The sequence below is a fragment of the Seriola dumerili genome, unplaced genomic scaffold (genome assembly GCF_002260705.1).
Source record: "Seriola dumerili isolate Sdu_G_001 unplaced genomic scaffold, Sdu_1.0 BDQW01007938.1, whole genome shotgun sequence".
NCBI classification, from domain to species: Eukaryota; Metazoa; Chordata; class Actinopteri; order Carangiformes; family Carangidae; genus Seriola; species Seriola dumerili.
In genome coordinates, this window is record NW_019182193.1 from 45,491 (window position 1) to 60,552 (window position 15,062).

The 15,062-nt window shown below is 38.8% G+C and overlaps 1 protein-coding gene and 1 long non-coding RNA gene across 3 annotated transcripts; one reads left to right on the forward strand and one right to left on the reverse strand.

The window, feature by feature from the left end:
- Positions 1-557: 557 nt before the first annotated feature.
- On the reverse strand, positions 558-2,956 carry LOC111240001. Its single transcript, XR_002665898.1, has 3 exons — positions 2,918-2,956; positions 846-985; positions 558-626 (listed from the first exon to the last, which is right to left on the reverse strand). It is a non-coding gene; the product is annotated as an uncharacterized LOC111240001 (long non-coding RNA).
- Positions 2,957-5,153: 2,197 nt separating this feature from the next.
- Positions 5,154-7,783, forward strand: LOC111239996 (fructose-1,6-bisphosphatase 1-like). Of its 2 annotated transcripts, none has more exons than XM_022769956.1 (8): positions 5,154-5,378; positions 5,922-6,084; positions 6,212-6,304; positions 6,426-6,566; positions 6,692-6,829; positions 7,004-7,123; positions 7,265-7,454; positions 7,535-7,783. In XM_022769956.1, the coding sequence occupies exons 1-7, from the start codon at positions 5,209-5,211 to the stop codon at positions 7,451-7,453; spliced, it is 1,014 nt and encodes a 337-aa protein (XP_022625677.1). In that variant the 5' UTR covers positions 5,154-5,208; the 3' UTR covers position 7,454; positions 7,535-7,783. The 2 variants fall into 2 exon arrangements, with proteins under 2 accessions (XP_022625677.1, XP_022625676.1); XM_022769955.1 differs by having other exon boundaries at positions 7,552-7,783.
- The last annotated feature ends 7,279 nt before the right edge of the window (positions 7,784-15,062 follow it).

A 15,062-nucleotide genomic window follows, 5' to 3' on the forward strand; every position in this document is an offset into this window, starting at 1 on the left:
TCTTCTTTTCGTCTGTCACCTCAAAATGTTTTTGACTATAATCTGAGTCTGTCCGAGTCTGTCCCACAAGAAGAGGAGGGACAGAGGAGGATTTACCAATCGTGTAGACTCTGTTTTCAGGAGTCACTTCTCTCCAAATGGTATGTCTCTCTACATAGACTGAACCCACTCTATAATTACTGTGCAACTCTCCCTCTAAATGTCCAACCATACTCTTGGCAAGTTTTTCTCACCCACAGACCATCCTCCAAGTATTTCAGCCAGTGAATAAACAAAAGTAGCACAAATATTTTACATTCACCAAATACTTGACACAATACAAATTGTAATTCATTAAACAAGTATAACTGTACTTGTACGGTAAATGTCCAACACTCAGTTAGGTTTTTTTTTAAACCATTCACTATAACTGTTATAAACCAAGAGGTAGAATACATTTTGTGAATTAAACATACAGAAATGTACAATCATGCACAAATTATTAAAAATGATAGAATTTAAATTATTAGCATACTGATAGTAATAGTTACCTGACACATTTCCCACGATGTAACTGCCTTGAGCCATGAATATGTTTCAGAAGGAATCAATAATGGAGCATCCAGTTAGGATAAATCTGAATAGATCTGGAAATAAAAGAAAAATGGTGAAGGTTAAAGATGCTTCAGATCTTTTTATCATTAGCTCTTACATGCAAGGTCCTACTGCATCAGTCCCTCTCTCTTACCTGCCCCCTGGATCAGCAGTCAATAATAACAAACCTAACAATGCTTACATAAAGGAAATGCTATACCAGGCCATGACATATTATAGTCAATTCTGCAAAGTGCACAAAAGTGACTCACCACATTGCACTGCCATATCACTTTCTCATCAGTAAGCATCTTCTGCTCTCAGCATGTGGAGGTTTTGTGGCCTGTGTGCAAGTAATGTACAGTGGCCCAGTTCTGTCAGTCTCTTATTTAGCACTTATAAAGAATCCCCCCTGTAAAAAAAAGCTAGTTACATGATGTTTATTATGGATAAAATAATTACATGAGCTAGATAAGACTGTAAAATAATAGCCACACACAGATCACTAATAATATGTTGGAGATCTGTTTACTATGCAGCATGACCTATGGACTATGTAACATTTAGTGTAAGTTTTACATGTGCATCTGCAAGAAAATATTTGATGTATATAAAAGAAATTCACATTAAAAATAAGGCATCAATCAGTCTCCACACTGACACCTAAAGGCACTTACTTTATTTTTATCTGGATTCTGTGCGAACAAGTGACATTAAGCCTCTGGCAATAAATCTAATAAGTTTCACAAGCTGTCTTTGGAGTCAGCCACAGTGAACCTAAGTACTATTTCTGCTGCTCTCAAGATGAATGTTAAAAAGACTTGGGGAGAAACACAACATAGGAGAGAAGAGTCAAGTTTGCATTTAAGGGACAGAAGAAATGCATGAAAAACAGAATCTGGAACTAACAATGAAAGTTCGAATGAGTTAGACAAGGATTAAAAAATTTGATTTAAATACCGAATAACGTGGTACCGCTTACATAAATGCCATTATTTAAATGTATTTTAGATACAGAGCATCTTTTCTATACACAAAGCAACTCGCATATCCTCTTTCATTCGTCCAATGATTCATTCACTAACTTACACAGTAGTGACTGACCTGCAGGGGCACTGCATGTGTTCTCCCTAATGCATACCCATGTAAGTTTGGCACATAGTCAAATACCCAGCTGACATTTTCTGTTTCTTGATAATAAGCTCAGTGCCACTACTGACTAAAATAGGAAGAGGTATTGAATTAATGTGGTACTTATTTCTTTTAAAATAAATAGAGTATAATATGTATCCTTGCTGTTCATCTCAAAGGTTTATTAGACTTCTAGTACAGATTTCAGCAACATTACCTGTTCAAATAGCCTGGCACAGAACAAGGCTCACTGCTGTTATAAGACCATATTTAATGGGATTTACTTCAGCCTGATTTTTATTTTTATTATCTATAATAAATTAATTAAAAAACACTAAACTTCAGCTTTTATCAGGGGGCAAAATAACTTTATTGGAGGGCTGGATTTGGCCAACAAGCTACTATATATGTGACTATCACTGGCCCATAATTCCATACTGGATGTATTTTACTAAGGCTTTAACGTTCTGGAAAATACTATTTAAGTTAGGCAGCTAAAATTCCTACTTAACTCCTGCAAACTGTTACACAATGGGTTGTGATCATTTAAGGTCCAATATTGAAGAAAGTGAGACTTCCATGCCATTATTGACTGTGATAGAAATACTGTGAAACTATCAAAGTGCTCAGTCCATGGAGAAATACACATAGCTCGTATTCAGAAACTGTACCTCAAGCACAAATATATCTTCTGCTGGATATCAAAGCTTCAAATGAAACACCAGAAAAGTAGAAAATATGGGACCTTTAAGAGAATCTCTTACCAATGTAAGTCTGTACCTGTGGTTCCTAATTTGGGAGTCATAAGGTAAGTCTAAATGTTCACAAAATGACTACCAGTATAGGTAAGAAAGATTTTTTTTCCAGACTTACTTCTAACGTTTGCGTTTTTTTCTTCTGAATTGCTAGATTTTGACTCAAAATAAATATGAAAATAATAGGAGCTGATCTTAACTAGCAAATACATGCCACTGGTGACAAGGGGTCCCAGGTAGACATTGTCTAAATGGGTCTCAAGCTGGAATTAATTTGCAGGAGTTTTGGGAATTCTCATTATCATTTAGCTTTTAAGATGAAATTAATCAAAGAATTGCTCTCATTTGTAACCACAATCACTAAAACGCTGCACTGTGTGTTGTTTAATTTGACATAAGTGCAAAATGCGTCATATAAAAAGGGACACACATTAGCATGCAACATTTACACCACTTACCCTCCATCAACAGCAGCACGGCTGGATGTTGCCTCAGCCTGACGCCTTGTGGCCACGCTGAGAGAACACAATTAAATTTAAACTATGACTCTATAATATAATATAATACTGTTGCAGAGCTCTCACTTGACTTCTTCCTATGGTGACCAAAACGTTTTGTTTTTTCTGCTTTAAAATTGAGCTTAAGTCAGTCCGCATCCACCTGTTAGCTAGCTAGTCACTCACCTGTGCAGGAGGAGAAGTGGACACCTACAAAATGTTCGGTGATGTACAGGTTAAAAATAATGTCTCACAGTCGCCTTAACAATCGACAAATGTCGAACAGCAACCTCTCGATATTAAAACGATGGCAAATTCATCTTTCTTACTTTTTAAACCTTTGTTTAAAACTGTGAAACGCCACTCCTGTGAAGAAAGAAGTTTTCACTCTCCAGGAGCAGGGCGGCTACTGCGCGTGCGCTGAGAGCTATCAACATGTAGCCTACAGCAGGTGCTCATGGTCAGGTGATAAATGGTCCCTAGTGAAATATTGATGATGTCTTTTCTTCTGTTAAATGGATTACACAGCATTAAGACTACTTGATTTTTTCCCCCTATATTGTCTCTGAAGCTTTCATACAACTTTCTGCAGGACTAGCCAACATCAAATATTATATTTTAATGACCTTTTATAGAAAATATGTTATTTTTTGAATGCAGTTTTCTCAACACAAACTTAAATATAGCTATGACAGTTTTCCAATGATACTCTCTAAATTCACATTTTCCTTCAGTGACATAATAGAGAGAGATAATTGAAGTTACTCTTTTCTAAAGCCGAATATTTTATTTATTTATTTATTTATTAATCATTTTATATTGTTTATATTTGCAGGATGTTACTGGACCCGAGCTGCTTTGATGCTGCTGAAATCTTAAGGGCAGTACAAAGTAACTGCATTGTTACAGTTACAGCCTCAACAGCAGAATCAACAGTAGGAAGTGACATGCGCCTTAGAATTAAATCTTTGCCCAGACTTCATTTATATTCCACAGCATGTAAGCTGCACAGTGACATCATGTGGACACGGTAGAGAAATACATTTTACGCTTCACACAAGGTCAGCAATATCGAAGTTGTTCCTTTAGAGTAAGAGTGGCAGTCCCAGTGGAACAAAAAGGCTCATGTTAGTGTAACTTATTCATTTTGTATGTGTAGCAAAGGATCCATCCAACCAAAATCTGTCTGTAATTGTTGTAGCTCTCTTGTGCTGGTCTGCAAGTATGCAGGTAGCCGTCACACATGACCTCATAGCGCTCTCTATTATCATGCCTGGTATCTTAAGGTCAAAGTTCAACTTATGTTGTAAGTCCACTAACACCATGAACCATGTGAGGTCCTTTCCATGTTTGTGTCGTGGACAGAGACAGTCATAAACTAATAATTATATGCAGACAACATTCAACACTGCTCCCTCTATATGTGGCTGATTATTACTTCACAAATACTGTTTTATCAGCACATGTGAAATTAAAGGTGTTATATAAGAACAAGCAGGGTAGACAAGGACAATGAGTCCCATGACTTGAACTTTACACTTCTTGGATCATGCAGAGAAGGCATGATTTTAAGCAGTGTGTGTAGTGTGTCCACAGAAATGCTGAGACCAGTACAAGCTGTGCATCAATTTATTAATATAAATAAATAATAAATAAGATTGTAAGTGAGGGGGAAAAGGAGAAAATGTTTTGGTAACTGTATATTTTGGCATAAAGCATGTCATAAATTGTTTTGCACTTTGAACTAAACAACTGATGCTCATCTGTTCAAAAACAATAGGACGCATATAGTACTTGTTGATCTGATATAAGGAATCAGACTGCGCACACACTATGTCAACTGTGTTGAGACTAAGTGCCGTTTCAACTGTAACATCAAACTATTTTGATTAATAAAGTAATTTGCATGCTTACAGCTTACATTTAGTGTAACTTTTAAGTTCTGACTGAAAAAAAACACATAATCTCAAATCAGAGTGTGGAGCAACTGATTCAGGTTGGAGCCTTTGTGACGTTAACACAAAAAATGTCCACTATCTTTGAACTTTGGTCTTTTAAACCCATAGTTACAGAAGTGATCAAATCATTCCCTGACTAGGAAAAAAGGACACCTGTGATTGGTTGGAAGAGTTGCACACCCCTGTCCCTTCCCCTATCTCAGTTCTAGAGGCTACTTTTTAACTTTGGGTCAATGCTCTCCTATTTCACTTTAGGCATTAGGTCCCAGTCCCAGTCCCACACCTGACAGCAAAATGTCTGACAAAGGATCCTTCGATACCAACGTGCTGACCCTCACCAGGTTTGTTCTGGAGGAGGGCAGGAAGGCACAAGGGACAGGTGAGCTGACTAACCTGCTCAACTCCATCTGCACTGCTGTCAAAGCCATTTCCACTGCTGTCAGGAAGGCTGGGATCGCTAACCTGTGAGTAATATTTCCTTTTTCATTTTCTGTACTCCAGGGTGGGGAAAATAACAAAGCCATGCATCTGAACATGAAGGTGAATAGGATTAAAGAGGGGGGTAAAACTACAGTATGCACCCAATTAAACTTTTACGAATCAATCAAGGTTATTATTGTTTAATGATTTCCATTTTAACATTACTTTTACTATGTTTTTCTTTCATTTAAATGTGTGCTAAATAGGAATTGACATCTGGGTTTAGTGATAGTTTTAGTTGCATGCAGCATGGCATGAGAATCAGTAAGCAGTTTTAACTTAGCCCCTGGCCAAAGGTAAAGACTGCACATGTTGTGCACAATGCCCCAGGTCAGAGGTCAAGAAGATAATGGGCTTGTCATACGTTTCTCACAATGTGGAAATAAATTATTAAAATGGCACTTAACAAAACAAATATATGTGAATTATCACATTTCCTTAACTGTGTTTTAGAGTTGCATAAAAATGGATAGCTTTTATTTATGCCTTGAAAACTTCAGTATGCTCATTTTTCCTTTCTTAAAAAGATATGGCATCGCTGGAAGCACCAACGTGACAGGGGACCAGGTGAAGAAGCTTGATGTCCTGTCCAACGACCTGGTCATCAACATGCTCAAGTCTTCCTTCTCCTCCTGCATGCTTGTGTCAGAGGAAGACGAGAGGGCCCTCATTGTGGAACCAGACAAGAGAGTATGTGCATCTGTGCAGTGTAAGCCTGTATGGCTGTGTGAATATGTGCCATTTCTCTTTATTTGATAGGTTAAGTTTTTTTTAGCATTACTGCGACACTGATCAAATTATTTTTCTCAACTGACAGGGAAAATACATTGTGTGCTTTGATCCTCTGGATGGTTCCTCAAACATTGACTGTCTGGTCTCTATTGGAACAATTTTTGCCATCTACAAAAAGGTTGGTAGCTATGATCCTGCATGCTGGTTCCAAACACAATAAAGTTTTTACATCATTGCATTGACCGGTTTGCTAACAGCCTTTCCCTGTTGTGATATTTTTCCACATATTTGTCCCATAGACCACAGATGACGAGCCATCTGAGAAGGATGCTTTGCAGCCTGGAAGAAACATTGTTGCTGCTGGTTATGCTCTGTATGGAAGTGCCACCATGATGGTCCTCTCCACTGGTCAGGGCGTCAACTGCTTCATGCTTGACCCTGTAAGATGGCATTAAAACTATTATATCATATTGTCTCTTTGTTGCTGTGATTCTTTTTCTGCAGATAATACCATCGTGTGTTCGACCGCATCATAATAATCTGATAATCTGACACTTCTTTGCAGGCGATCGGTGAGTTCATCTTGGTGGATCGAGATGTGAAGATTAAGAAAAAGGGAAAAATCTACAGTTTGAATGAAGGATATGCGCAGCACTTTTACCCAGATGTGACAGAGTACCTGCAAAAGAAGAAATACCCGGAGGTAATGGCAATAAGTGAACTGTTATAGTCACTGTGCTTTTAAACATCATTACATAAGAAAAGCTGGCTACCCAACTGGCCAGTGACCAGTGTTATTATTATATTGTGTACATGAATACAAAATATTTTCCTTCCGAATATTGTAAAAATGACTTCACAACATTTGTGTTTCTAGGATGGTTCTGCTCCATATGGCAGTCGCTATGTTGGTTCAATGGTAGCTGATGTTCACCGTACTTTGGTGTATGGAGGAATCTTTTTATATCCTGCTAATGTCAAGAGTCCTAAGGGCAAGGTGAGCAGATGGACAAAAAAAGTTTTTAATTAATTCATATTTTCAGATAATCTGTGTTAAATTGTTGTAAAATGCACATATAAGTCATTTGTCATGTACCTTCACACCGAGTCACTCGTCTCTCTGCTTCTTGCCTTTCAGCTGAGGCTGCTGTATGAGTGCAACCCCATGGCCTTCATCATGGAGCAGGCAGGAGGCATGGCCACGACAGGATCCATGAATGTTCTGGACATCCAGCCCACCACTATCCACCAGCGAGTCCCTGTGGTCCTTGGATCCCCTGATGATGTACAAGAATATCTTTCCATCTACAAGAAGCATAACAAATGAGGTACTCAGATCTGCTAAAACTTACTCAAGACAGTTTTTAAGTAATCATTGACTGCCAAACTCTCTGGGAAAATAAATTAGGCCCCCCCCCTCCCCAGTCTCTTTGAATACAGCAGGTCAAGTCTGGTGTTGAGCAGAACTAACACAATCAAGAGACTCTATCGGGACGTTTTCTACTCATTCCCTCAGCTGCACTGATGAAGGAACCATGAGCTTCACTGGACCCACGAACTCCACCTCACACTGTGCCACTTCCAGCTCATTGCTGTGTGTTTTATTTGAAGGGACTGTAACCCTGTATTTTTTTTAAATAAAGACAAGTGAAAAGATGCTCATTTTCTTCACTGAGCTGCAAAAGTCTAGTATGCATGTGTGGGTTGAGGATGTTGCTGCGTCTCTGGTAATATTGCAAATTGGACACATTGCATGGCATTGCGTAACTATACTTTTATTCCCACCCAAAATCCCCTTTTTCGTCACAACCACACATTCACTGTATAAAATTTCATCTAGAAATTGAAAAAAGGTAATTTCATTGACCATCTGCTCAAATTGTGTTTGAAAGCAGCAAGTCCAGTTAAATCACTTTATGGTGAGGTATAACAGGATGTTTACACATATTACACACATTCTCTCCTGGAAGATGCTATGTACAACCTTAATGTGATCTATTGGCCACTGAGCCGATTCATACTTTACTCAAGGGCACCTATATGTCTGCTCATTTACTTTCCTCACTCTGCCAGCCTGGAAATCAAATCAACTTGCTTCTTTATGGACCTAGAGTTTTCCAAAATTTAATCACTTTGTTGGTCCTATTTCAAGGGCGTATGTTTGCATATGCAGAATTGTCCCTACCAATATTTGAATGAACTTGTTCGCACTATGTTTGGCGTGAGGTCATATAAGATCATTCCGATGTGGGCCCAGTTCTAGGCATGGGCATGGGGGGCAATGCCCCATCAAATTGGTAATGGTATTTTCTTCCACCCACAACCAATAAAATAAATTAATTTAAAAATACACTACTTTGCCTTCAGGGCTGCTGCCTGTCTGTGGTCTGTAGTCTCCAATCTGTGGTCTGGAGCAATGTCCCGCACACAGCACGATCTGATTGGTTACACGTCACGAGTAATACTCTATCACGCTGAAGCCTGCTGTGTACACAGATGGGCACAGATGAGAGAAGCTCCGGTTAACAAACAAAGTTGTGTGTTGGAGGTAAGACAGCATACATCACTGAAGTTTTAATAAACATCACAATCTTCTACACTGAGGTTACAACAACGCCACACTCCGATGAACAAGTTCACCTGTTGGCTCAAGAAACACCGAGCTAAAGAGAGAGAGGGAGAGGGACAGAAGCTAGCGCTAACTGCTAAGCTAAAGTAACTAGCACACCTGACTAGCATGTAAACAACAGCTGAATTAGTGAAAGTCGCTAAAAGGAGCAGAGAGCTGAGAGTGCTGGAGCAGAACTAGTGTAAGTTTAATTGTACAGCAGGTAGTTAGACACTGTGAAGAAGAAAACAAGAACATTCACTGTGTTCAGACAAAGCAGCAGTAAACGTTACCATTAACAGAAACTCCAGAGACTGGCCATGAGACACTACTCTGACGTCATCACGTCAACGGTCAGAAGCTACTGTAAACTACTGTGTCAAAATGTTCTCAGATAAAATACGAAGTGAGTCAGTTAAAATTGCTCTGAGTAAATGTGTTACATTTTAAAACGGGAGGGGTAAAACTTGTTATATGGTGATGATAATAATAATAATAATACATGATAAAACTGTTAAATTAAAGAGCATCTTTAGGCTGCCAGGTGTACCAGTTCACAGGTGAGGACAGCACCGAAATCAACCAATTAATTCCAGTCATACTCTTTGCAGCTGGTGCATACAACCGATAATTACTAATATACACTCAGTTGTCCGTTTATTAGGAACATCTAGATAAAACTGAGTCTAAAACAACAGTCCTGCTGTAAATCCTCCTTCATGAAGGTTTTACTGTTCAGTATTTATTAAATCCGTTTTAGACAGTTGTTGATTCAACTGTATGATAATTTTTGAGGATGTAGCGTTTGGAGCTGTATTGCATTAGGTGTTTCTGTTATTTAGCCGACTTTCACTGATATAAATGGGGTGGACAAAATAATAGAAACACCTTGACTCCATGAGTCCTTATGTAGCAGTGTAGTTTTGTGTTGCATGTCAGTTCCAAATATCAGTTATCGGGGGGTTGGAGGTGGGTTTAAAATTGCATAAATTATTGGCTTATGTATTGTTAGATTCTATGACTTTAGTTTAAATTTTCTGTTGAGAAATTTCATGAAATTGTCTCTATTAATGGATTATTTTATATGCCAGAACAGCAACAGACCTAGAATAAACATTTTTTCTTGTTTATGTAATTTGTACAAAAACCCAAGTCTGGTTCAAACCAAAATCATTCTGTCTAGCCAAGTAATAGTTCCACCACAAAAAGCACAAATTGTTATTTTTAGTCTTCGATTTTATGAGGATTTAACAAGCAAGATTAGTGAGCTTTAGTGGTGCTAGTAGGTAGATTTTGGACAGAGTCAGGCTAACTGTTTGCCACTGCTAAGCTAACTAGGTTCTGGCTCTAGCTTCATAATTAATGGACATGTATGAGAGTGCTATCAAGCTTTTCATCTAACCAGCTTTTTGTCCATGCCCATCAACAACTTTAATTTCTCTCAGACTATGCATTTCCTTGTTAGCCTCTGATGATGTCTGGCATCAGCAGCACACCCTGACAGGCCATCGTAGTGCCAGAAATGTTTCAGCTTTGCCACAGTACTAATGAGCCATAAAGACTCACTGAGGAAAAACAAGAAGATCCAGCAGTATGCTAGCACAAAAGCCTCATTCAATCAATCAAGTTTATTTAGGAAAGCAGTCATTATGGTCCGTAGAACAACAATGTCTCCTAAATCAGCCTAGTCTGTATCTTTCCTGATATTGTACTGAGGCTTTCAGCAAAGGAAAAAAAAAACTGATTGAAAGGGTGATTTGAAACTTAATGAGATTTTAATAACATTAAAACACAATAATAACACCGTTGTGTGGATCGCTGGCTGCTGATGTCACTTGGAAACTTGGCAGTGAAGCGCATAAGCTCGTCTGAGAGCATAATGGATTTTTTATTGGCGTTTTTTTTTACTCTTGTCTTGGCAATTTAAAGCCTCTTAATGTGAGAATATAGTATGTGAGTCATATGTAAGTTAAATTATGTGAAATGAAAGCAGATGTTTGATCAGAGATGGAAGGCTTAGCGATTTCGAAGGAACTTCTTGTATATATAGAGAATGGAAAATAATTTATGCTGCTGCAGTGTGCTGGATGGAATCCGTATTGTCTGGTATTCACTAAAAAACTGAACCACTTCCTTTTTTATGTGTGTTTGTCAGTGTCAGCATTCAAGGGTCTTGGTGCCCGTGAGACACACAAACACTACACATACAGGCACACATGTTTATTTCGATTTTGTTCAGACCGTGTATGATTATAGGTTACTGAGTCAATATTTAGATTTTGCAGGCAAAGCAAAACCCAGCCTGTTTATTTTTCCCTTGCTACTGTGTGTGGTAAGTGTGTTTGCACTGCGGACAAGATGAGATGATAAAGCTCGATTTGAATAATTGTCATAGTATTGAAATAAGAATTTAAAATAAGTGGTGGTGAATGTTTCTTAGACACAACAGAACAATGTCAGATTAAAATTATATAACAGGCTTAAAACAGCAGTGGTAGGTAACCAGAATAATTTAGCCAAATCATGTTGTCATGGCTACTTGTGCTGTGCCAGCTGAAAAAGTTAATTTATAACATGATAGAATATATCAGTTCTTTGCCTCTTTGCCATTTAAGTTTGTTTGTGCAACACAGTTTTGTCCTTTTTTTTGTCCTTCTAACAATGACAGGTCAGTGCCTGTTGTTTCCTGCTGTAGCCCTTCACTGTCTGCCTGACATCCACCCCGTGTCCAGACAGGCTCTGTTTACTTTACACTCTGATGAAGAGTGTTATAGCGGAGCGTCTGTGGTGTGTCTTTGCAGTTGACAGCTTACTCAATCAACAACCTACTCCTCTCCGCAGCCCATCTCGCTTTTGCCGTTGCCAGATTGAAAGGAAGATCACAAAAGACAACAAATCTTCCATTTCATGTTCATCCAGAAATTAAGTAGATAAAGGAAAATATCCTAAAACACAAGTAATCCATAACAAGCACGTTCATGGCTCTATAGCTCGCAAAGTCAGTTAGCCCATTACATTGGTTCTAACTTAAATATCTCAACAACTATTGGATGAATCGTGATGAAATCTGCATCAGACATTCATGGTCTCCAGAGGCTCACTCCTACTGACTTTGATGAATCTGGGACTTTTTCCTCCAGTGTTGACATTTGTGGTTTTTAGTGAAATATCTCATCAACTATTGGATGGAAATTTGGTACAGACATTAATGTTCCACCATCAGATACATTTTATTTACCTAGTACTTTGATTTATGACCAAATATCTGCAAAAGTAATGACATTCCCATCAGCCTCAGCTGCACTTTGTATTTAACAGAAATTTATGCCAAGATGGTGAATATGGTTGCTAAAAGATTAGCATGTTTGAGCAATGTTAGCATGTTGATGTTAGAATTAAATTTAAAGCATTACAGAGCTATAGCACGGCCGTGAACTGTACTATTTTTAGGGACACTTTTTTCCCTTTATTAGATAGCACGCAGGAGAGAGTTGACAGGAAATGAAGGGAGAAACCTTGGATATTGCAATTCATATTCAACGCCTTAACCCCAGGGCCACCAGGGCTCCAGTAAACATCATATTCTCTGGTGGTCCTTCTTCTCCCTGTACCAAGTGAAGGAGGATATGCACTCCTGGCCTGGAGGAACTGGCAAACCATTCTTAGTTAGATTTATAATAGCTGTTTCTCAAGTGGCCTCTGAAACTACAATGATCTTATCTTCTGTCAAGACTAATACATGTTTTTTGTTGGGGTGTTATTGTTCTGGAACAAGCTAACGGAAGACAAGAATAAGTTAATGTTTATTAGCACAATCCAAAAAAATGTCCCAACATATAGGAAAATAAAACAGCTGACTGTGTGCCTGTGTGATACTGTCATTCACAAGCAAAAGGTAAAAACTATACCTATAAATCTATTCAGCCACTCACTTCCATGATGGACAAGATTCTCTCCGCCAACCTTTACTTCTGTAATCAGACCTCATATCCGACCTACCATGTCACCCCTTGTTTAAGTGATCAGCATGGTTTTACTCAGAACAGTGACAGTGCGCAGACCCAGAGAGCCTATGTTTAAATTAAACATAAACTCTGTATCCCAGACCACCCTGATTGGAGCTAACTGCTAATCCAAATACTGCCTCAACCTTCTTCCAGAGAGGACCCATATTTGTACCTGATACTTCATGCATCCCCAACCCTATCCGCTCCCCAACCCATCAAATACTCTAATTTGGGAGTTAACAGTCGTTTCCCTTGTAGCTACACATCATACGACTTCACTCAAAATCTCAAATTCAACCTCACATCTGAGCGACTGTTGTAGAGTGTGAAAACCTCTACTTAACTCCTTTTTGTCACACTGGAGAAAACTCTTGTTCTGAGACTGCGACCTGTCTGTTGATGTCAAGTCGGATAAAAGTGAAATGTTATGTTACCAAGGCAACATTAATGTTTGCAGTGCATCGAGCTGGTCCAGTAACTTCTCTCAAGTTTACCTGTGATAGCATCTGTTCATGAATAGGATGCCTACATTATCCATACCAAGTGCTTCATGGGACGTGTCTATCACACAAAACTGGCTGCTAATGAATCAGTACAAAAAAATTCTGATTGCATCAGGACAAGATAATAAATTCTTGAATCCTCCAACAAGGTTTATCTTCTGTTTTGTTCCATCTGGTTTGGTTCAAATACATGTATTTGTCTATAAATAAAAATGGAAGCAGTCCACTCAGATTATTTTGATTTATTCTATGGTGTGGTTGATGGGGAACATTGGAGCAGACCACCACTGATGCTGCGCCTTACAAAGGGCGGTGTGTTTGGATTAAACGCATGCATGTGGTTACTGTCACTGAAGACAGTCTCATCTGAGCTCTGACCACCAGACTAGAGTCAGTATTTCTTCCACTTGTAGGATATGCGTATATTCATGTTTAAGAACAATAACCGTAGTACAGATGGAGGAAATCTAACCACCAAACTACAGGCCTGTCCTTAACAAAAATATATTATATTAAAGGATGCTCTTGGATGTGTCTCCATTTGTGTATGTTTTGATATGAGAGGGACGAGGGATGTGTCACTCTTCCCATGTAACACAGTTCTCCAACACATGGAAGAAGCAGTTGTCATTTTTTTAGTGGCACTTCTGAACAATGTAAGAGAAAGTAGGGCATTCATCGATTATCTGATACTTATAATTTTCTCTCAGGTAAGAACCAAATTCACGAATGGTCCAGACCTGTCTGTTCGTATGAACAGAAAGGGGACAACACACTTTTTCAGTGGCTTAACAAGAAAAAAGTAAAAGAATTCAAGGGCAAGAATATAAAAATGTTCTTGCACGAAGCCCATTGTGCACCTTGAGCAGCATTTCTGCAGAGCTAGGAAGAGATACACCTTCACCCGGGGTTGAGCATCAGCAACTGTTGACACTCACCAAAAATGTCATAGATCAGCCCACACACGTTTCCTGTGTCTTGTCTGAAGGTCTAAGAAAACTCCCGAGGCTGCCAGAAAGGCAACTCTGCTCAAACATTGTGATTACCCAGGCAAATGTAAGGGAAGCCGTGGGTCGCGTCTCATTTTCTGTCTCCTGAAACGGCAGCTATACGCTTTAAAGAGTGAGCTCAAGCTGTGCCCCGTATCGGCAGGATGCCAGACAGACCAAGTTACAGAATGTGGAATGTGGAAATGTGAAAACTGGCAGTCCTGTATCCTGTTTCTCCAACTTTACTTTGGGACTGCACTATGTGTGTACGCACATCCAGAGTATTAATCCCACAATAATCCCTTCTAGCTATTACTGAAGTATCTCAGATATCTCTTAAAAATGATAACCTCTCTCTGTGTTTGTTTCTTGAGGGCTTAAAGGAATAGTTTGACAGGAATATGCTTATTCACTTTTTGGTGGAGAGTTAAATGAGAATTTCAGTACCACTCATATTTGTCCATTAAATCAAAAGCTAGCAGCCAGTTAGCCTAGTTTAGCACAAAGACTTCAAAAAGGGGGAAACACCTAGTTTGGCTCTGTCTGAAGGTAACAAAAATCCACCTCTTGATCCAACTTAAGCTCACTATATCTCATTTGATTATTCTGTACCAAAACTGTATAAATTCTTCCTTCTTTCTCTCTAGATGCTGTTATGTGGATGCTGGCTAGTCATTTTTCTTCCTTTCAAGTGTCTTGTTAAACCCTTGATCTAGTGAACAATGGCTTCCCTGTGCTGAGATTGTGGTGGCATATCTGTCCCTGAGCAGCTAATTCCTTTCAGAGAGATACATGATCACAGTTTGGAGAGGAGAGGTCACATTTCAAA

Excerpts from the sequence above, each read along its gene's own strand:
- LOC111239996 (XM_022769956.1), top strand. The coding sequence starts at position 5,209 with ATGTCTGACAAAGGATCCTTCGATACCAACGTGCTGACCCTCACCAGG. Across the intron at positions 5,379-5,921 it reads AAGGCTGGGATCGCTAACCT|ATATGGCATCGCTGGAAGCA; the intron begins GTGAGTAATATT and ends TTTCTTAAAAAG. Across the intron at positions 6,305-6,425 it reads TTTTTGCCATCTACAAAAAG|ACCACAGATGACGAGCCATC; the intron begins GTTGGTAGCTAT and ends TTTGTCCCATAG.